The sequence below is a fragment of the Heterocephalus glaber genome, unplaced genomic scaffold (genome assembly GCF_053883595.1).
Source record: "Heterocephalus glaber isolate CG9 unplaced genomic scaffold, H.glaber_assembly_v1.0 deba00001497, whole genome shotgun sequence".
Classification (NCBI taxonomy): Eukaryota; Metazoa; Chordata; class Mammalia; order Rodentia; family Bathyergidae; genus Heterocephalus; species Heterocephalus glaber.
In genome coordinates, this window is record NW_028258320.1 from 18714305 (window position 1) to 18738492 (window position 24188).

The 24188-nt window shown below is 39.1% G+C and overlaps 1 protein-coding gene across 3 annotated transcripts in view; it reads right to left on the reverse strand.

The window, feature by feature from the left end:
• Positions 1-8259: 8259 nt before the first annotated feature.
• Ddx50 (DExD-box helicase 50) overlaps positions 8260-24188 on the reverse strand; it is a 37857-nt gene continuing 21928 nt past the window's right edge. Inside the window, exons 9-15 of one of the 3 annotated variants that reach the window (XM_004846173.3) lie at positions 19946-20107; positions 19187-19306; positions 18314-18387; positions 17935-18094; positions 14101-14235; positions 11611-11655; positions 8260-8759 (exon numbers count right to left, since the gene is read on the reverse strand). In XM_004846173.3, the coding sequence (XP_004846230.1) occupies positions 8481-8759; positions 11611-11655; positions 14101-14235; positions 17935-18094; positions 18314-18387; positions 19187-19306; positions 19946-20107 (975 nt within the window). In that variant the 3' untranslated portion in view covers positions 8260-8480. The remainder of the gene's footprint in view (positions 8760-11610; positions 11656-14100; positions 14236-17934; positions 18095-18313; positions 18388-19186; positions 19307-19945; positions 20108-24188) is intronic. The other 2 variants (XM_004846174.3, XM_087184783.1) reach the window with 2 other exon arrangements.

Genomic DNA, 24188 nt, shown 5'->3' on the forward strand with positions numbered 1-24188 from the left:
AGAAGAGCCCAAACCAAGTAGACCTCCATTAAAAACTAATGGGGGGGGGGGGCGCGCGGGGATTTAGCGCGGTGGTTTCGCCGCTGCGCAAGCGCAAGGACCCGAGTTCGATCCCCAGCACCAAAATAAAATAAACTAAAATAACTCAGGTGTGTCACAAGTGTTTGGAAAGAATTCAAAATATATGACAAAGGACAATACTGGAAGATTTATTTCTGTATTTCACGAGATTAGTTCTTATTGAACATTTTAAAATCTGAGAATTTTTGTATTTAATGATAACATGAGAACATTTTTATGATTCCTTTCATACTGAGGTTGGGAGATTAGAAGGCTAGTTGGAGGAAAAGACATGCTGAGAAATCAATGAGGAAGGAAATACCAATGAAGACAAGCAGCATCTCGAGCAGGTTCTTGGGGTTGGCAAGTTGGCAATGAAGGGAATGGAGAGGTGGAATTAGGATTCGTGCAGTGAAGAAAGTAAAAAGGTTCCTCACCAGGCTGAGTGCACAGGCACGATGAGCCTGTCTACAGTGAGCTTCTAGGTAAGCAGAAGGCGAGGTAGGTTGTAGAATTCTTGTGAAATGGAGCATAATTCAAAGCTGTGATAGTCCCAGAAAGAGGGAGTTTATAGCAGGGCACTCCTCACCACCACTCACTTCCAAGAGACTCTGGGAGAGCACTCGACTAGGCTGACAAATCTAATGAACCACACAACTGAGTTGCAGTCAACCAACCGACATGATTAGGTTGTAAGTGGAGGTCGATGAACAAAGCTGTCATGGGGCCAACATCCTCCTGGTAAGCTGCCCAAACCTTGCAGACTGGCTCCTTTTCCTACCAGTCCCAGCGCTTGCTGCACTTTATATCATACTGCTGGTTCTGGGAAGGTAACTGTTCAATTAATGCCAGTGCTAGCTGGCATCTATAGCACGTTTTTTGAATATTTTAGTACTGTATTTATTCTACATCCACTCCATCATCACCTTGCCCCTGCCCCCAGGGTAGCCTTGTAGCATCTTTCACATGTACTTGTATTTCACATGTAAATGCAGCTTCTATTATAGCATACAGCCTTTGACTCTTAAAATCTCAAAAAGGGCCGGGGATTTAGCTTAGTGGGGCCACACCTGCCTTGCAAGCACAAGGTCCTGAGTTGGATCCCTGGTACTGAAAAAACAAAACAAAATAAAAACAAAACATCAAAAATTTAGGGGCTGGGGCTGGGGATTTAGCTCAGTGGTTCCACCACCTGCCTCACAAGCACAAGGTCCCGAGTTCGATTTCTAGTACAAAAAAAAATTTAGGATCCAGGAGAAATAATCAGAAGGCTGTAAAAATAAGACCAGGGAGAAAAGGTTAAAGAAGTTGAGATTATTTATCTTTAAAAGACTGGTGACTTAATAAGTGTTCAATGGACTAAGAGCTGTTTTCTGAGGTTATTAAAAAAAAAATTGGTTTGGGAATTTAGCACAGTGGCACTGTGCCTGCCTGGCAAGCACAAGGGAAGTTCAATTTCTGGTACCAAAAAAAAAACAATCACCAGCTCCTAAAACACTCAGTTGGCCAGCAGGCTCCTGGCTTTTTTACAAGAAAGGATTTTGATGTTTCATTTATCCACTTACCTTGGAGATTGTTAGTGTGGCAAATGAAGAGAATGAGGTAAAGGGAAAGCAATTCCATTCTTCATCCTAGAACCCTTGGGAGTAAACCTTAACTAGCAGGAAATAAAAAATGTTTAATGTGGAGTTGGGGCTGCTTACAGTATATGGAATTTCTGAGCCCTCAAAATCACTTGATTTCCTTTGCTTCCCTTAAAATGGAGATGCTTAAGAACAGAGCTGCCCATCTTGTCCCCCATTCATTCCTCTGGTGAGAGCTGGGAGTGACTAGGCTAGGAGTAGCCACCCATCATGGGGTTTCCTTTGGTGTGAGTGATGCAGATGGCAAGATCATGGCATGCGCATATCCAACTCCAGCATGACACCTGGGTCAAAGGGACTTCTGGAGAAAGGTTGGTTGAACTGGATTGAATATTCAGACTTTCCAGTTTTTGAATGAGATTAAGAAAGATACTAAATTTTTGAAGCAGTAGCTTTCAGAAGCAGGTCCTAAATCGAAGCCCTTGACTGGCTGGGGTTAAGTACAAAGTTGTCAAGGTAGGGAAAACTGTTGGAAATTTCTAACAGAGTCTTGCCTTGAAACAATTTGTTTCAGCTTTGCAAAGAAAAGCATTGTAGCTTGCAGATATCCAGAAAATGAGAGTTGGTTTTTCTGTGTATTCCCTAAGGAACAAGTGATGCCATCAAGTTTGCTTTTACATAGACCTACAGTGACAAGGTAGAAAAGCGAAGTGATTTTTTTTTTTGTACTGGGGATCGAATTCGGGACCTTGTGCTTGCGAGGCAGGTGGCAGAACCACTGAGCTAAATCCCCAGCTTCAAAGAATCAGCAAAGTGATTCTTTGGCTAGGGTCACCTGGTGTTCCAGGTTGAGTTGTATTCCCAAAAGATGTTGAAGTCCTAACCCCCAGTACTTAAGATAAAATCTGAGAGTTTTAAGTTTCATGTAAGCTATTATTTGATGTTTCAGTTTTAAAAATTTAGGGCCCGGGGATTTAGCTCAGTGGTTCTGCCACCTGCCTCACAAGCACAGGGTCCCAAGTTCTATCCCTGGTACTCCCCCACAGAAAAAGAAATACATTTTTCACAATTTAAGTAAATGTGCAATAACTTTAACTTACACTCTGTGATATCCTTGAGTCAGAAACCTTGATGTATCCATCTTTGTATCCTCAAAGTTTCAGACAGTGCTTGGCACACAGTAGTCTGTCACTAAATATTTATCAGATATTAACATGGCAATGGTGGGGGGAGCTGGAAAAAATTACAACTAGATGCTCAGGCAAGAGAGCACATCATCCACCTTAGTACTTGGAAGGAGCAAGAGCGAATGCAACCAGCAAACTGACAAAATGCTTGGATTTTAGTATTGTACCAAGGACTTTGGAGTACCTCAAGACCCAGTCCCTGCCATAATGAACCTGCAGTCTAGGTGATAAACCAGAAAACCACATGATACTTACTGCTCCTGTACAAAACATTGCTGTACAAAGTACACAGATATGTTTATTAACAGATGTTCAACATGAGAGTAAGCCCTGGAACACTACTAAGTGGAAAATAATTGTCAAAGCTTATAAAGTATGTAAGTTTCTCTGCAACATATCTGCAAATAAGCACAAGCCCAAAATTCCAAAAAAATGCAAAAGGCCTTTTTGTGCTCAAAGGTGGCCAAATTATCATATTTTGTACAGACAGCAATACAAAATTCAGGTAAGTGATTTAGTAAGGATTTAGCTCAGTGGTGCCACCGCCTGCCTCACAAGTACAAAATCCCAAGTTCAATCTCCGGTACCCCCCCAAAATTCAGTTAAATGAAAGAATTAAGTCACATATATTTGACAGGAAATGTGAAGTTCTGCTTGATTATCAATTCTGCTAGACCAGATTCTTCTGATCTAGATGTTGTGCTATTTTTTCATAAAATTAGAAAAGAATTTCTATTTTAAAAGTATGTACAAATACATGTGCGCACACACATTGAAATCGAAAGTTTACACAAAATGTTAGCAGTAGTTATCTCTGAGTGATGTGATTTGGGTGGTTTTTATTTTCTTCCATCTGCTTCTCTGTTTTTTTTCAGATTTTCAACAATGGACATGTATTACTTATAAGAAAAAGGAGTATGGATTTTAAAAATTATTGTTAAGCACTACTCCTAAAACACACATAATAAAGCTCTGAGACATTCATACCTAATGTATATTCATTATTCCAAATCCTAATGCTGAATATAATAAAACATGTTAATTTTATTTACAAATTCAAAACTAAAGACCAAAGTAACTGATTCAGATTGAAGCAGCTGTTGAGTGACCATACTAGAGAACTCAGTACCAAACTGGAGGCCAAAATCTGAAATCCATATAGCTGCTGGGTTCTATAAGGAAGGACCAGAACAAAGCTAAGTAGCTGAGTGCAGCTCAAAACTGAGAAAGAATTCAATTGGAAACTTTCCCTGCCCAATCCTTTCACAACTATGGGAAGCTATTACTTGATCTTGTTAGGACCCCTGCTGATAGGGAGGTGACCTTAAATCCATCCAGCTTGCTGGCATTTACCTCCACACTTATCTTTCTCACTCTCCTCTGAAATCCTTCAGTGGCTGTCCAAAATAACCTTCCAAGATACAACTCTTACCTGTTCTCACCACTATTTTCCTCAGTGAAGTTCCCAGCAATAAGAGCTAAAGTATGGTTCCCCATAATTTAGACCTTTTTTTTTTTTTTGGTACCGGGGATCCAACTCAGATCCTTGCGCTTGTGAGGCAGGCGCTGGAACCACTGAGCTAAATCCCCAGCCCCCATAGACCATATTGTTTTATCAGCTACTCTGTGCTTCGCCCTGGGTGCCCACTCCCACTTCCCCGGGTTTATTGGCGGTGGTGGGGTTGGGGGGGTGAGGGGGGTTGAGACAAGGTCTTGCTATGTATTTCAGGCTGGCCTTGAACTTGCAAGGATTTTCTTGTCTCAGCCTTAGTGCTGGGATTATAGACCTAGCCACCACACCCAGCTTCCCCTGGTTGTTTTTGTTGTTTTACCTAATTTAACTCATGCTCAATCATGTTGAAAAAACTTTTTCTCTCAATCCCTTCTCCCACTTCTGGCCTGGGTGTTCTTGCTTAGAACCTGCAACTCACCACACTTAGTCATGGACTTATGTTTCTCTGTATTTCACTGAATTCTGAGGACAGAGACTGAGTCCTCTTTATTCACTCAGAACATACTGCCTGGGGCATTGTGGGCATACCACATAACCTGAGTGAGTGAATGGACTAGTACACATGCAGCTTAGGTACTTGAATATAAATTTAGACCCCCACAATTGCAGAGCTGAGATGTATCTCCTAATAACTGCTTTCTGAATCCCTGTTTCCTCAGTCCAGCACTGCACATCCTCCCCTCTGCCTTAACTGAAATCTGGCCCATCGAAAAAAAATAGCCCCTGCAGCTTTCCATTCCCTCACATTCCATGTACCTGACTGGTGTTTTTGTTACCTTCTTTTCCTCAAATCCATTTCCAAACCATTACTGCTTTGTTTTCACGTAACAGCCCTCATACTTTTGAAGGATATGTGGTAATAGGACCTCTCATACCCATCCCCATTCATTGCTATGTTGGACACTGGTTTAGTCTTCTTCCCTCCTAATCCTGGCTTGTCTTCATCCTAGGAGACTTTGAACATTCATGAAAACCACCTAAACAATACCTGGTTTTGCAGTCCTCCGACTACCTGAGCTGAGTGACCCTTGCCCCCAACAGGCCCACCACCATCCCCTGCACTTATCTCCCCCACAACTGCTCCACTCCTTAGGCCCCAGGCAGCCCGTATACACCTTGAGTCCCCTGCCGTTATTAAGCCCATTTCCACTTCAATCCCTAGGCAGGCTACAGGCCATGGAGCATGACTCCAATCACCTCACCAAAACCCTCCACTTATTACCTTAACACCTTTTCCTCCAGTAGTGCAATGTCCTGGGTTGATCAATCATCTCTCCTTGACTTCAACAGAATGCAGTGTTGCAACAGGAAATCACTCAACTAAATTGTAGCCACTACAGATTCAGTCTCTAACATTTTATCCTAACACATGCAAATTCAACTGCATAATACTTTTCTCCTGATAAAAATCCCAAGATGTGCTTCTCCCATCTAAGGCTGAAATCTCTAGCTGTGTGCTCGACCCTGTCCTGATGGGTCTTCAAAGGGATCTTGCTCCATCCTCCCGACCCCACCACAATCTCCTGTCCTTTCTTCTTCTTTTTTTTTTTTGCAGTACTGGAGATTGAACTCAGGACATTGCCCTTGTGAGGCACGCAGCAGAACCACTGAGCTAAATCCCAGGGCCTCCTGTCCTTTCTTCTACCTCCAGCTTTAGCTTATTCTTCCCTATTCATGGCCAGATTCCTGAAAGTGATATTTATATTTCTTGTCCCTACTTCTTTACTTCCCATTTCCTGCTGAACTCACTGCTAAATGACTTCTATTCTCTGTACTGAGTATGGTTGCTCCTTATATGCCAAGTTTCCTTTCTGCCAAATCCAATGACTGCTTCAGCCTCATGTCCTGATTTCCTGTGACAGTCTTATATTCCTGGACTTTCTGCCCTCTTCTCATCAACCTTTTCAATGGGCCCTCTTTCTTCTACATATTAGGTACATTGGTATATACCTGAGTTCCTTCCCTAATCCTCATTCTTACTGTGCTTTCCTTAGTAACTACAATTATAACTTTTTATTACTTCCAAATCTATTTCTAGAACTCTCCTGAGTTTCAGACCTATAATACAGTTGCCCACTGTTTATCTCCCCTTACAAGCTCATATACTACTCAATATTAAAACATATCTCATCCTGAATTAGCCATATTCCTACTCTCTTCCCATATAACTTTTCTTCTTAGTATCCCATCTCAGTGACAAAAATCTTACATTTTATTTTTCTGATTCTCATCTTCCAATTCAATCAAGATCTGAGTCTTTACAATTCTATCGCCTAAAACCCTCTGAAATCTACCCGTTTCTCTATATCCACTGCTCCTATTTACCAGTGTTAAAAGTACTGGTGTTGGGGCTAGGGATTTAGCTCAGTGGTTTTGCAGCCTGCTGTGCAGGCGCAAGGACCCGAGTTCAATCCCTGGTACCAAAAAAAACCCAAACAAAAGTACTGGTGCAGAAGCTAAACTCATCTGGATTCAAATTCTCACTGTACTACATATTATCCAGCTGTGTGTTTTTCGCTTTTTGTTTTTGGTACCAGGGATCGAACTTGGGTCCTTGCGCTTGCGAGGCAGGTGGCGGAACCACTGAGCTAAATGCCCAGCCTGTGTGATCTTAATAAGTAACAAACCTCTCAAGTGCCCAGTTCTCATCACTCAAAATATATCGCCTATCATTAGTTCAGCTCAGCAGCATCTCTACTTCAGTTTACTCCCACAACCTCTTAAGAGGTTTCCTGGCCTCCAGCCTGGTCTTCTCCAATCCAGTCTCCTGTGCACAATAATCTTTCTAAAACACAAATCTAATCACATTACTCTTTACTTTAAACCCTTTTTATTTTTTTTAAAATGTATTTATTTTTTTGGTACTGGGGATCAAACTCAGGTCCTTGAACTTGTGCAGCAGGCAGTGAAACCACTGAGCTAAATCCTCGGCCCTAAACCCTTTTTAATTTCTTCATTATCTTCAAGAAAAAGTTTGAACTCTGTAACAATACAGATAAGGCCTTTAAAATCTTGCCCTTGTTGGGCCGGGAATTTAGCTCAGTGGTTTTGCCGCCTACCCTGCAAGCGCAAGGGCCCAAGTTTGATGCCCGGTACCAAAAAAAAAAAAAACTTCTCCTTGTTAAATACGAAATCCTTCTCTTATTCCTGTCCTCTGCCTAACACAGGCAAACCACACTGAACCAACTGTGCGTCCTCAGACTCACCCTCTGGCTTCCTGCCTATGCTGTTCCTGCTGCCTGCAAGTCCTCTCTCTTCTGAAAGCTCCCCTTGCCACCATACCCACACACATGGGATATCAGATCAACTGATAGTTCTGCTTTTCTTCTCTGATGGCTATCATTTCTTTAAAAAAAGTCTTCTGCCGGGGATTTAGCTCAGTGGTTCGGTCACTTGCCTAGCAAGTGCAGGAACCCAAGTTCGATCCCTGGTACAAAAAGAAAAAAGTCTTCCTGACTTCTAAAACTGGTTAGGAACACCCCAACAAGGTCCTTAACTTCCCACACCTCTCTGTTCCTTAGTCTCTATCATAACTGCTTGATTAACTATTAGTAAATTTCATTTGTACAGTCACTATGCCTGTTAACAATTATATTCCCGTGATTAGATTAGCTATGGACACATAGCAGACATTCAATAAATTATCTGTTGATGAAACTAATGACTGTGCACTACTTGCATATCTCTAATTAAATTCATCTAGAACTTAAAATGCTACAACTAACCATCTCACCAGTTTACACAACCCTTAACATAGAAGGAACTTATTTTCTATCACACAACCTATGGAAGTAATGATCTAATACAAATACACCGTATTTTGGAAAATGTAAGAAACCTTAAATAAGGTTAACTTGACTGTCAAATCGAAGAAGAAATTTTAAAAGATTACATTCAGAAAATTCTTAACACATAGTGAAAAGAGACAATAAAAGGAGGTTTTTATTCAAAGGTATAACTGGATAAGTAGATTCATTTACAACCATTCTTGTGAAATACTTTGTTTAAAAAAATACGACCAACTTCTTTGCAAACAGCAGACACACACCTCAACTATGATGTCCCTAATTTTTGGTGGATAATGTACATGATTAGGCAGAAATAGGCAAGCTCACTGGTAGATTAACTATCAATTGCTCAGTCAAAACTCCATTTGTGGCCTCCGCTTCTTGATCGATTTCTGTTCCCACTTCGTCTTCTACCATCTTGTCGACTTCCTGAGCGACTCCCCTGTCGACTCTGTCTACCTGACCGGCCACCAGATCGACCACCTGACCGGCCTGACCGGCCAGACCTGCCACTTGACCAGCCACTTCTCTGTCTGGAATTAGCAGATGTGTTTCCATCATAATATTCTTCAATTTCAGGTAATTTGGCTGGCACTGAAAGTATCCAGTCTGAATCATGCCACTCTGCCTGTTAGGGGAATTTATAGAATGAATTAAATGTAAAATAGAAGCCATAAGCAAGAAAGTGAGTAAAGAAACCTTTTTCATATTTTGTATCTATTAACTAAAGCCCATACTTTGTTTATATGTCTGCTTTATCAGCACAAAGAAAAGCCATTAAGAAGCAGTGCATCATTCTGAGCAAATAACATCAATAGAACCAAGAAGTAAACAGCAGATGATGGAGATTAAAAACCTGTCAACACTAGCCAAGGGCTAGTGGAAACAACTTGGTACCATAGTAAACAACTAAAGCCGTATAAATCAAGGTGGTATCACAAATGTGATAGTTACATTAACTGTTCATTATAACCATGAGTTGACAGAAGAATGGGAAGAGACAAACACACACATACTACTGCTGGGTTTGGCAATATATGACCAAAAATGCACAAATGTGTTGGCCTACAGTCAAAGAGATAAACATGCCAATGCATGAAAAATTAGTGACACCAATGTTCAGAGCCATCTTGTTTATAACAGAAAATTATTGGAAATAACCTAATCTTCAGAAAATAGGACACTGGTGGTCAAAATTGGGTCAGATGGCTAAATGCCAGGGAGTTTTACTAAAAATAAGTAACTGGCCACATGCAGTGGCACACTCATGTAATCCCAATTCCCAAGGAAGTTGAGGCAAGAGGATACCAAATTCAATCCCAGCCTGGGCAATGCAGTGAGTTAATCTTTTCTCAAAATAAAAATAATAGCTGGGCATGGTGGCACACACCTGCAGTCCCAGCACCTGGGAAGCTGAGGCAGGAGGATCACTGGAAGTTTGAGGCCAGACTGGACTACCAGGCAAGACCCTGACCCTGTCTCAAAAAAACCAAATATAAATAAATAAGAAAGAAAGAAAAATAAGGGCTGAGGATATAGCTCAATAGCAGCATGCTTGCCTAGCATATGGGAGCCCCTGGGTTCAATCCCCACCACACACACACAAAAAAAACAAAAATCACACAATTAAGAGATATGTATCCACAGTATAGTCTGAATTTTTTTTTTTTGGGTACTGGGGATCAAACTCAGGTTCTTGTGCTGCGCAGCAGGTGGCGAAACCACTGAGCTAAATCCCCAGCCCATATATTCTAAATTTTTGAAGACTTCATAAAGAGTATAATCTTATTCTTGTTTAAAAATGTATATATAGGCTGGGGATTTAGGTCAGTAGTGCTGCGCCTGCCTTGGAAGCACAAGGTCCTGAGTTCAATCCCTAGTACCGGGGAAAAAAACCAAAAAACCTAAAAATGTGTATATAGTGCTTGCTTCCGCACATATATTAAAATAGGGGAAATGTGAAATATCTAAATAAATATGCAAAAGGGAGCAAGAGACAAAGTCTTCACTGTAGGGATCTAATGGGCTTTTCTTCCAACAGATATAATACAAAGAAATATTTGGAAAAAGGAATGATATTCTGTAGATTAAAAGACACAACACAGGGCCAGGGATTTAGCTCAGTGGTGCTGCCACCTGCCTCACAAGCACAAGGTCCTGAGTTTGATCCCTGGTACTGCAAAAAAAAAAAAAAAAAAAAAAAAAAAGGCACAAGAAGGATTTTCGGTATGGTAGTACACATCTGTAATCCCAGCTATTCAGGAGGCTGAGGCAGGATGATCTCAAGTTAAACAGGGCGGGTGATTTAGCTCAGTGGTTCCACTGCCTGCAAGCACAAGTACCTGAGTTCCATCCCAGGTACCAAAAAAATAAACAAACAAAAAACAAAACAACAACAACAAAAAAGTTAAACACTAGCCTGGGCAACCTAGAAGACCTCACCCTTACTCAGTCAGCTGATAAAATTTTTTTTTTTTTGGTACCAGGGATCGAACTCAGGACCTTGCACTCAGGACCTTGCGCTTGCAAGGCAGGCGTTGGAACCACTGAGCTAAATCCCCGGCCCTGAACCGATAAAATTTTTGAAAGATCAAAGACTTAGGATGGGCCGGGGATTTAGCTCAGCAGCGACCCGAGTTCGATCCCTGGTACCAAAAAAAAAAAAAAAAAAGACTTAGGAAGCATCAAATTACAATGTATGCAATTTATGGGCCTCAAAATTAAAAATATTCAGGAGCACTAGGAGTTCAGCTAAGCAGCAGAGTAATTGTCTTGCAAGTGTGAAGCCCCAGGTTCTATCCCCAGCAAGAAAGGAAGGAGGGAGGGAAGACGGGAAATTTAACAAAAAACGCTAAGGAACTGTTGTTAGGGAGGATTTAATTATAGTACTATGAGTATTTTTTTCAAGTCCTTAAACATTTAGATAAGGATGGCCAGAGGTGTAGTTAAATGACAAAGTACTTATCTAGCATGTGTAAGGCTCTAAGTTTGAACTACAGGACCGTAAAAAAAAAAAAAAGAAGACATGGCAATATTTATGATTAAAATGATAGAAGACCTAGAATTTGTCTCAAAAAAGTGGGACAGTAAGCCAGGCATGGTGGCACATGCCTATGATCCCAGCACTCAGGAAGCTGAGGCAGAGGATTGACACAAGTTTGAGGCCTGCCTGAACCACATAACAAGACCCTGTCTCCAAAAAAAAAAAAGAGACAGTAAACGAAAATAGAGAGGTAACAAAACTGGCCATGAATTGATAACTGCTGAAGCTGAGTGATGTGTACATGGGGATTCATTACACAATTCTATCATTTTTTATGTTTGAAATTTATAAAATTTTAAATTATGAGACAAACTGGATATTTTATATGCAGGATTCTTAATTGATTTAGACATGATAATCATACTTAACTATGTTTTCCAAAGCCGTGTTTTAGAGAAACACATTCAACTATTTAAGAGAAAAATTTTTTAAATACCTGTAACCTTTCTGACTCAGTTGTGGGAACATCAAAGCAAACACCCTAAAAGCAAAATAAAATATTTTTATTTAGATGTATATGAGTTAATTTTTACTAAAAACTAATACCTGCTGATAATCTGATATTTGCTAAGAAAGAAGGTATTAAATGTGTTCCATGATTGCTTAGTTTCAAAACAGATAATACATGACCACACAGGAAACTACCTACTTAATGCATTTCTAAATCTGAAAAAGCAACTAAACACAACATCTAATAAAAATCTGCACCTAATGATAAGAATCTATATAGAGTATTTTCTAGAACTCTTATAGATACTATAATTGGCTTCATCTCCACTGTAAAATAATCCTTCCAATAAATTCCTTTAAAAATTTAGCCAGGGGTTGGGGGTGTGGCTCAGTGGTAAAATGACTCCTAGCATGTGCAATATCCTAGGTTTGATCCCCAGCACTGCAAAACATTAATTACATTTTTAAAATTTAATGCCAGAAAGTTTCTTTCCTGAAGAGTTGCAGTGTTTATCAGGTAATAAAACTGATATGACCTAAAATGTTTCCTCTTAATCTTTCTTTTTTTGGTACCGGGGTTTGAACTCGGGACCTTGCGCTTGCAAGGCCGGTGCCAGAACCACTGAGCTAAATCCCTGGGCCCTTTCCTCTTAGTCTTGGTTGCCCATAAGTTGAAAGTTAATTTAATTCTCAACTAGTTGGCTTACAGATCTTGTATTTTCTGTCTCCTCTATCTTTTTTATTAATGTGCATAACTGTCCCCTACTTGCCTCAAATCACTGTGGAAGGTAACACTCAACTTTAAGAGATGATTATTTCCAATAAATGATCTAATTAGTAAAATTTAGATTAGAATAAATTATGTAGTAAAGTTAATGAGTAAATAAATATAATATCTTTTCTCAAAACCATCACAAGAAATCAGTCACTAAGATTACAGAGTTTCAACTGAAATACTTCACACCTTTATTCTTTTTTTGTTTTTGGTACTGGGGATCAAACTTGGGTCCTTGGCTTGCAAGGCAGGCGGCAGGACCACTGAGCTAAATCCCTGGCCCTATACCATTATTCTTGTTAACAACCAATAGCAGTTAAAAGAAAATTGTGTGTGTTCTCTAAATTATAAAGCTGTTTAACCCTTACAATCATAAATTATTAAGTCTTGGGCTGGGGATTTAGCTCAGTGGTTTCGCCGCCTGCTGCACAAGTGCAAGGACCCAAGTTCAATCCCCAGTACCAAAAAAAAAAGATAAATTATTAAGTCTTAGAAAATAAACACCCATGAACACCCATGATATGTATCCCATGGCAGAAACTTAAACTGGGTACCAGGGGCTGGGGATTTAGCTCAGAGGTGCCGCTGCCTGTCTCACAAATGCAAGGTCTGGAGTTCAATCCCCAGTTCCAAAAAAATAAATAAATAAAATAAAATAAACTGGATATCAGATACTCAAACCAAGCAAATAACTTGTAGCTCTGAAAGAATGAGTAATTTATATAACTCTCTAAATTTATAACTGGAAACAAACCACATTCAAAAATACTACTATTCATCCCATTAGGCTTCAAAAAAAGGGGAAGGAACACAATTTCCTAGTATTTATAAACATTCATGTCCTCTTCTTGATATCTTCCTGAAAGAATTAAAAGCATCGTACCACAGTGATATATGCACGGCCATGTTTATAGCAGCAGTGTGTAATAGCTAAATCTTAGAAATAGCCCAAATGCCCGTCAATCAATCAATGAATAAAGAAGATGTGGGGATTTTTTATACAATGGAGTACTACTCTGCCATAAAGGATGAGCTTGAGACATTTATAGTTAAATGAATGGACCCCGAGACCATACTCCAAATGAAATAAATGGGACACACATGTTTAAATACCTCACTGAAGGCCGGGGATTTAGTTCAGTGGTTTCACTGCCTGCTGAGCAAGCCCAAGGACCCAAGTTCGATCCCCATACCAAAATAAATAAATAAATAAATACCTCATTGTTTCTCTGGTGTGAGATACTGAAAGTGGAAATAAGGACTAAAATGTGTAATAGATGCTGGGAAATGGGAAGAAAATGTTCAAATGGGAAGAGGAACAAGAAAGGAGGGAGAGAGGAAGGAAGGAAGGGACAAGGAAAGAAAAGTGAAAATAGAAGGAAAAAAATGGAAACAAAGCTTTTGTACATAGGGAGGGGAGGGGGAGTTAAGGCAAAGGAAGGGAATAAGAGAAAATAAAATTTGTTTTTAAAAAATTCATGGTGAGTTCAGGACAAACAGAAGGACTGGACGTAGCTCCTGAGGTGCCATAGTCAGATGCTGGACATGCATCTTTTATATATATATATATATGTATAAAAAAACCACCCATCACGGCCATCTTTGTTGTAACCATTTTTGTGTTTATAAATGCATTATCTCTGAGAAAAAAAATTCATGGTAGTTGATTAAAAAGCTTTTTAATTATCTAGGAAAGCCTACCATTTTTCCTTTTAGGAGGCACATTCTGGTAATTTGGGACGCTGCATTACTACTCAGCTTTCTGTTAAGTTCTTTCCAAGCACAGCTGACATCCTGTATTTCTTCTGGGCTCTCCAGAGTCATGGTCACAAACCCCTAAGGAATACAAGTTACATTATGGTGTTTTTTTATTTTTTTATTTTTTTGTACCAGGGATCAAACTCAGGACCTTGTGCTTTCGAGGAAGGCACAGTGCCACTGAGCTAAATCCCCCACCCGTTAACATTATATTTTGAAAAACAACGGGAACAGCAGCAGACCAATGCAGTTCTAACTCTATAGTCCGTCATAACTTAACTGTGTACTTCTTATGAGTCAACAACACAGCAAGGCTAAAAGAACTTTGAAACTATAAGAAGACTAATGCTTACAGATCCCTGAAGGATACATTATTCAGTGTGCTGCTATAAAGACAATATTTAATTCTAACCAACATGCTTTAAAAGACAAAAAAAGAGCATCAGAGAAAGATAAGGTAGCAAAGAAGGAAATGTTGAAGGAGTCAAAGTTAGCTTGGAGTAAAAAAAAAAATAACAAGAGTACATAAAACTCTTAATTTCTGAAGGACTATTAGATAACCAAAAATTACTTGTTCTATAATGCTTCCCTGGACAAAAAGATCAACATGAAGGTAAAGACAGGCATTATCTATTATTTGACTGCCTCCTATGTATCTGATAGAGACTGTACCAGTAGTAGGTGCTAGAGTCTCACCAGTAAACTGCTTTTTCTCACCGAGGTTATACTAGTGGTGGTGGTGGTGGTGGTGGTGGTGTGCTGTGTGCGTGTGTGTGTATGTGTGGTTAGCAAACAAACAAGAATGTCACAGTAATAAGCATTATGAAGAAAAATAAAGTAGCGATAGGGAATAACAACAACAACAAAAGGAATAAGCTATTTCAGAGTGGATCAGAATAATAAAGAAAAACCTTTCTGACATGACATGGTGCTACTTGAACAGAAACCAAAATGAATTAAGGAAAAAGGCACATGGTTATCAGAGGGGAAGAAAGTCAAGATAATGAAAGTGCAAAAGCCTTGGGTAGGGCTAGGCACAGTGGTGCATTCCCATAATCCCAGCACTTGGGAGGCTGAGCCAGGAGGATCGTTGTGAGTTCAAGGACAGCCTGAACTGTACAGTGAGACCTTGTCACAAAACAAAACAAAAGCATTCCTAGAACTGGAATAATCTAACATCATAGCCTCCTGATATGATTCAGTATGAAGTATACAATATTATATATAAAATATTCTTGCCAAAAATATTCATCCTGAATATTATAAAAATCAAGCTTTGACATTACTCCAGTCTAATTCTGGATAAAGTCAAAAGTAAATGAAAAATGAACAAAAGAAATTCAGTCAAATCCTGAAGGTTAAATCTACCAAACAACTAACACAAATATTTCAAAAACTCAATGTGGGGGCCAGGAATGTAGCTCAGGGGCACAGTGCCTGCCCGACAAGCACGAGGCCATAAAAAAAAAAAAGTGAAAAATTGGCCGGGGATTTAGCTCAGTGGTTCTGGCGCCTGCCTCACAAGCGCAAGGTCCCAAGTTCGATCCCCGGTACCAAAATTAAAAAAAAAAAAAGAAAAGAAAAACAAAGATAAGGAAACTGTTCCAAACTATAAGACTAAAGAGACATAACAGTCAAATGTAACATACAAACTTTAACTGGATCCTGATTTAAAAAAAAAAAAATACATGTAGGCCAGGGGTGGTGGCACACACCTATAATCCCAGCACAGAGAGGCTGAGGCAGGATTGCCTTAAATCTGAGGCCAGCCTGGGCTACCATATTGTTTGTCTTTCAGTACAGGGGATTGAACTCAGGACCTTGCTTGTGAGGCAGGCAAGGCACCACTGGAGCTAAATCCCTAGCCCTGGGCTACCACATTCTGTTCAGCCTAAACTGCATAGCCAGACCCTGCCTCAAAAAACAAAAAATGATACATGTACACATATATGTATGTATAGAGAGAAAGAAATCACTCTAATAAATAGTAAATTGCTACCAGTATTCACTTGAACTATCAACATCTGCCAGGTGAAAACCATCAGATGTTCCAGTTGTACTCATTTGTGTGACATCAAATATGTCTCATGCCAGTTAAGCTGCCCTGCCTTTGCTCTCTTCCCTATCATTTCGATAAGCAGCCCAAAGTGTCAGCCCTGTCATTCAAAAATTCTGCCAGCAGGCTACTGTCTTATAGAGGTCTCCAGGATCGTGTGTGTGTGTGTGTGTGTGTGTGTGTGTGTGTGTGTGTGTGTGTGTGTGTGTGTGTGTGTGTGTGTGTGTGTGTGTGTGTACACATGTGCTCACATACTCTCACTCCTTCTGTCTCCCTACATAAACATCAGAGTTTTTTTTATTGATGGGTCCCCTCACCTATGGTTCCCCACACTTATACCTGAAAAGTAATAAATCTTTGCACCATTTGTAACCAATGGCTCCAGTATGGTATATTTTAATACTGATACTAACCTGGCAGCAGGCTGTATCAGTCAATGTTATATATACCTTTCTGCACATACACGGTCCTTATTTTGCATGCTATTGTGTTAAGCCTACAGAATATATTTCTCTTTTTTGCTTTGTTCCATGGCAACTAACAAAATGAAGAACAGGTTCTAACCCAGGTGTGGTGGCACATGCCTGTAATCTCAGCACTAGAGAGGCTGAGGCAAGCCCAGACTACACAGTGGGTTCAGGGTCATCCTGAACTATATTTTGAGGCCCCATCTCCAAAAAATATATAATAATAATTTAAAAAATATATATTATAATAATAGGTTCTGACATCCAAGTTTTTTTAGTACAGTGTTGTGCAAGACAACCCTATATTTTGTGTAAGACAGACGTTTTTAGGGTAATGAAGCAAATCTGTACAAGGACTAGAAATGTGATGATTAATATAGAACTAATTAATTTTTACAGATAAGACTATGATATTGTGATTACCTAGGAGAATATACTTATTTTTAGAAGATGCAAATTGAAACATTTGGGAACAATATAATGTTTCAACTTACTTTCAATTGTTTTAGCCAAAATAAGTACATACAGGGGCCAGGGATTTAGCTCAGTGGTTTTGCCGCCTGCTGCGCAAGCGCAAGGATCCAAGTTTGATCCCCAGTACCAAAACACAAAACAAAACAAAATAAGTACATACATGGCTGGGAATGTAGCTCAGCAGCAGGGTGCCTAGCATTGCAAAACCCTGGGTTCAATCAACAGCAAAAATCTCCAAAAAGTATAGACAAAGATATAAAGCAAATGTAATACAGTGTTAACAGTTGGTGAATCTTGATGGATGATATATCATTATTTACTGTATTTCTATTTCAGTTTTCCAATAAGCTTGAAACTATGAAAGTGACAGCTGCCAAAAACCAAAAGAACAGTAAGGGGTAGACCAGGCATGGTGGTGTACACCTACAATCCCAGCACTCAAGAAGCTGACACAGGAAGATCTCCATGAGTTCGAGGCCACCCTGGGCTACACAGTGGGTTCAAGCCCAGCCTGAAATACATAGCAAGACCCTGTCTCAAAAAAATTAAGGGGTAGAGGAAAGTGAGGACCAATTTCTAATAAAGCAATCTGTTTGTTCCCCTCTGTACACTCTTTTTTTTTTTTTTTTTTTTTTGGTACCGGGGATCAAATCCCCTCTGTACAAAAAGCACAATATATTGAAGGGATTAAATGCAATGTTCAGTAATTTGCTATACAATAAGTGGTATGGCTCATTTTAACCTTTCTCAACCAAATACAATTTTCTCACAGATTTCTACCTTATCACAGGTGATCAAAGAACGTGGTTCAAAGCTTGATGCACCAGAAATGTGGGCTAATGCTGCAGCCAAGGCATCCACTGCCCCTTTCTCTTCTATTAGTCTCTGAGCTGATGGTCGGAAAAAATCAACAGCAGCATAAGAAACAGAAGCCAGAGACCTATGATTTAAAAATAGTAAATTTTTTTGGTCAAGACACAGGGAAAAGGAAAGGTAAGAGAATGAATGGGAAAAGAAAGAGAAACATTTTCATATTTTAATATAACTAATTATCTGCTGGTAAAACTAGGGATTAAAATGTTGATATTTGAACTAGGAGAGCTTAAAGATGAATAGCCTAATACAAAAGAAAGTTATTCATCAAGGTCAAAAAGCATACCTGATGGCATCCATGCTTTTAGATTTAACTAAATCCATTGTAGAAGGAACACCTACACGTTTAAAAGTTATTCCCTGAAAATGAAAGAATTACATTAAAGAAAAATGGAAGTCATTACAGTTAATTCCTAAATAATTATTTGCTGAATTTCCATTTCTTGGACTTATAAAAGATTTCTAAGCCCTAGCAAAAGAAAAGATCTTCTTTCTGTTAAATCATTTATTACAAACCTCAAAAAGAGAAAACATATTTTTTGAGTTGCCCTTGCAAAACAAAGCTGCCTCAAAAAGAGAAAAAGATGTTGTTTACATTTACCAACTTTTTTATCACCCCATCTCTCTTTACAAAGTATATGAGATAGGGAAGGGAGGGGACATTAAGGGAAGTGGGGGATGGAATAAAATAAAATTTAAAAAAATAAAATAAAAAAAGTATATGAGATAGCATATAAAAATGGGAAAAAATGGGAAATATGCAAAAAAAACTAGGCACAAAATACATATAATTTTTAATAGAAACTGGCTATTGTGCCATTAGCAATATAATTTTAACTATTGCACCAAGACAATCTCAGTCACTCTTTACAATGCTGGACTGATGTGCTGAAATCACAACATACTTCTGATTTCAATATCAAGGGAGAAATTGAAGGGGAAAATGAGAACATCACCTCCTCTGTCTTCACAATAAAAGCTGTACTAAAAACAAAGTCTTACAGCTAATATAAATTTAGCTCTCCACATGCTTCACAGCCAAATGCAGCTTAAACTGAGAAAAGTTAGAAAGATCTATTTGCAAGATCAAATATAAAAAGAGCTCTAAGGCATCATGGTCATAATAAATTATAGTTCGAAATAATGTAATTTCACTTACTGCTTTTTGTTCTACATATCTTAGTTGACCTCTTTCTCTCGGTTGATAAAAACATATGCAAATCCCTGTTCGGCCAGCTCTGCCTGTGCGTCCAGAGCGATGAATATAGGACTCAACATCCTAAAAATAAGAGGGAATAGTTTTTAAAATTTGGTAAGCTCCGTAATAATCCCAGTATACAAATATTAATGCTAATAATAATGATACTAACAATAGTAATATTTCAATCCTGTTGCATTTTTCAACATCTCAAATAATTTATATAGTAGAATTTGAGTATAAAGGAAGATATGATTTAAAAGTTTTTCAGCCACCTACCCCAAAGTTCTTTCTATGCAACTTCCCCCCCCACCTCTGGTACTGGGGATCAAACTCAGGACCTTGCACTCACAAGGCAGGCATGGTGCCACTGAGCTAAAACCACAGCCCGTCTATGCAACTTTTTTTTTTGTTTTGGTACTGGGGATCGAACTCGGGACCTTGCACTTGCAAGGCAGGAGGCAGAACCACTGAGCTAAATCCCCAGCCCTATGCAACCTTTTATAACTCCCCTCACATGGTTTTGTTGCCTCAACTTTCAAATACAAATAATGAAGTTACTCTTTTATAAGGGCAGCAGATTGTGATATATGTAATACCACACTAACAAAAAATAGCTAGGACCAAAAACAAATGACATATTTTTCACATCCCAAACAATCTTTGTAAATAAAATAGCAAAATTACTTTATTTCCCCCAAATCAAATCCCATTTCCTACCTGTGGAGGAGAACTCTGAATCACTAGGTCAACCTCAGGAATGTCCAAACCACGAGCAGCCACATTGGTGGCCACCAAAACTTTAAAACTACCTTCTCTGAAGCCTTTCAGTGTAATTTCTCTTTGTGACTGTGCAATGTCCCCATGTAAACACTGGGCATTCTATTGAAAAAAGGGGGGAAAATTTAAATGTACAGGTCATATTTACAGTTGATTACAATTGATTTACAATTACTCTTCTAACACCATTTAGTCTGTGCTCTTTTTATGTTGTTTTGTAGTCTTTCTGTTTTTAATAATTAAAACAATTCACGCTTGTTTTAAAAAATTACAGAAAAGATTTAATATAACATGTAAAAGCTTCCCTATTGCCAGCCTCTTAGAAATAATTCGCTGCTAAAAAGCTGGTAGGTGTTTTGTCAGGTATTTTGTTATTATTTTCTTGCAGTGATGGGATTGAATCCAGAGCATCACACATGCTAGGCAATTACTCTACCACTGAGCTACATCCACAGCATGGAGATTGTTTTTTCAGTACTTACATTCTATCCCTCATTCATATATACTAGCATATACTATAATTTTACGTATTCATTTATACAAATGGGATCATAGTTTTGTATGTATTGCTTGGCAACCTTATTTATCCACCTGCTTACCTATTTATTTATTTATTTATTTACTAAACCCAGGGGCACTCTACCACTGAACCACCTCCTCAGTCATCTTTTTTTTTTTTTTAATTTTGAGACAGGGTCTCATTAATTTGCCCAGGCTAGCCTCAAACTTGTCATTCTCCTTGCTAGGGATATAGCTAAGTGGTACAGCCTGCCTGGCAAGTGCAAGGTTTTCAGTTCAATCCCCAGGACAGGAAAAAAAAAGAAAGAAACATTCTCCTGCCTCAGTCACCTGAGCAGCTAGCATTATAGGTGATTTCCACTGCTCTACTTAATTTTTAAAATCTGCATACAATTTCTTCTTATCGATATAGCAACATTTATTTTAGCAGTATTCTCTTTTAAAATTTTTTAATTTTAGCAATAGTCTATTGAACATTTGAGTTGTATCCAACATTTCTACCTTTTGGGCAGTAGTAGGGATTAAATACAGGGCCTTCACACTGAGCTACATCCCCAGCCTTTTAAAAAAAAATTTATTTTGAGACAAATTCTCACTAAGTTGCTAAATTGCCTGGGCTGGGCTAGAACTTATGATCCTCCTGCCTCATCCTCCCAGAGTACTGGGTACAGGTGTGCACCACCACGATGGGCTCTGAATTTTCACCTTTAGAAATAATGCTGCAGGGCCGGGGATTTAGCTCAGTGGTTTCGCTGCCTGCTGCGCAAGTGCAAGCGCAAGGACCCAAGTTCGATCCCTGGTACCAATAAAAAAAAAGAATAAAGAGTCTATCAAAAAAAAAAAAAAAAAGAAATAATGCTGCAATGAATGACCATGTACATAGTGTATCTCTGGATGCCTCTATATATGTGTTTTTCTTTTTGGTACCGGGTCCTTGTGCTTGCGCAGCAGGCAGCGAAACCACTGTGCTAAATCCCTGGCCCTATATATGTGTTTTTCAATTCTAAAAGTTAAATTTCTTTTTTTTTTGGTACTGGGGATTGAACTTGGGACCCTGCGCTTGCCAGGTAGGCAGCAGAACCACTGAGCTAAATCCTTGGCCCAAACTTTTTTTTGGTACCAGAGATCAAACTCAGGACCTTGCACTTGTGAGGCAGGCACAGTGCCACTAAACTAAATCCCCGGTCCTGTTAAACTATTTTTTTTGGTACCGGAGATCGAACTCAGGACCTTGCACTTGCAACGCAGGTGGCGGCACCACTGAGCTAAATCCCTAGCCACTGTTAAACTATTATCCATAACCTTTGTTAATTTAATAGGCAAAAATGATTTCTCAAACGTGCTTTTTTTTTGGTATTGGCGATCGAACTCAGGACCTTATGCTTGCAAGGCAAGTGCTGTGCCACTGAGCTAAATCCCCTGCAGGGTCAAACATGCTTTTTGTTTCTGTTTTTTTGTTTTGAGACAGGGTCTTACTTTGTAGTTCAGACTGGCCTTGAAGTCACTATGTAATCCAGGCTGGCCTTGCACACATAGCAATTCTCCTGCCTCAGCCTCCCAAATGCTGGGATTACAAACATGTGCCACCATGCCCAGGCCTCCAAAATGCTGTTTTAATTTACATTTCTATAATTTTTAGTGAAGTTATATTGGGTTTGTCTTGCAAATAATTTTCCTAGTATTATAAATAAATTTCCTGATATTCCTAGCCACTATTAAAGTGAAAAGGTTCATAACCATTTAACTCCAATAGCATATAAGCCTTAGTGTCTAAACAATGCATAAATGAATGACTGCACCAAGTACCTGCTAGGTGTCTGTGATTATGTCAAATTCTGGAACAGTCATAAAGAAATGGCTCTTAACAAACATTTTGCCAGGCATCTTAATACAGTACTGTACATGAGATAGTTGGGAAGATATATCAGGTCTTGCTAAGGTAGTGGCAATGACCAATCTATTCACTCAACAAGTACAATATGTCAGGCACTAAGTATAACAGGTGAAAAATAAGACTGCAACTGTCCTTAGGATCTTTATACTTTAGTGGGGGAGATGGACACTAATCAAATCAATAGGTACAGAAATAAATTTAGCCAGCCAGGTGTGATGGTGCACACCTGTAAACCCAGCACTCTGGAAGGTGGAAGCAGAAGGATGGCAAGTTTGAGTCCAGCCTGGACAATAGCAATACAGTGAGGCCCTGTCTAAAAATAAAAAACAAAACAAAGACCTGGAAATGTAGCTCAGTACAAAAGCCCTGGGTGGAATTCCCAGTATCTCAAACAAACAAATTTAAATATGGCTGAAGGGCCAGGGATTTAGCTCAGTGGCTCTGCCGCCTGCCTTGCAAGCAAAAGGTCTCAAGTTTGATCACCGGTACCAAAAATAAATTAATTAATTAAATTAAATTAAATTAAAAAATGGCTGGGGATACAGCTCAGTACAAGGGTTAAATTTCTGATACTGAAAAAAAATTTTTATTTTTGGTACCAGGGATCGAACTCTGATCCTTGAGCTTGCGAGGTAGGCAACGGACCCACTGGGATAAATCCCCGGCCCTCTAATAAAACCTTTTAAAAAAAAAAAGATCCCAGTCCAATCCTATACAAAGTAATTTGGGGTGGGGGAAAGAAACAATAATATTCCCACAAGTATGAAAATGATCCAGAAAAATATGTCTATAAAATAGATGAAAACATAGCATTTTATTTCTGAATGAACAAAAACCAGTATTTTTAATTTTTAAATTTCTTTTGCAGTGCTGGGGATTGAACTCAGGCCTCACACATGCTACGAAAGAACTCTACTGCTGAGCTATACCCCAGACCTAAAAGAAAACTTTTTTTTTTTTTTAAACAAGTTGGCTGTTTTGTTTTGGTTTGTTTTGGTTTTGAGACAGGGTCTTCCTGTGTAGTTCAGGCTGGCCTTGAACTCACTATGTAGCCCAGGCTGGCTTCAAACACATGGCGATCCTCCTGCCTCAGCCTCCCAACTGCTGGGATTACAGATGTGCACCACCACATCTGGCAGGAAAACTTTTAAAGGACATATTAAGGAACAAAAATCTAAATAAGAAAAACTAAAATATTCAAATGACTCAAAAATAAACATTTCAGGGCTGGGGATTTAGCTCAGTGGTTCTGGCACCTGCCTCACAAGCACAAGGTCCAGAGTTCGATCCCTGGTACCAAAAAAAAAAAAAAAAAAAATTTCACAAATGAAGACTGTATTAAAAGAAATGCAAGACAGTGAACACATACATGCCTTAAAAATGGGAAATTATGAAACCTGAAAATTTGAAAATAAAGCAAAAGATGAGATAAAATGACGAAAGAGTAGAAAAGGAAAACCAACATACTCATAACAAGTCATTAAAGAAGAAAGCCAAAGCAATCAGACAATATGAATATTAAAAATTGAGCTGCACATGCCAGTACTCGGGAGGCAGAGGCAGGAGGATCACTGTGAATTCTAGGCCAGCCTGGGTTACATAGCAAGACCCTGTCTCAAAAAAAAAAAAAAAAAAAATTTGTAATTCAAGGGCTAGGGATGTAACTAGGGGCACAGGGTTTGTTTTTTTTGGTACCAGGGATCGAACTCAGGTCTTTGCGCTTGCGCAGCAGAGGCGACGAAACCACTGAGCTAAATCCCCGGCCCGGGA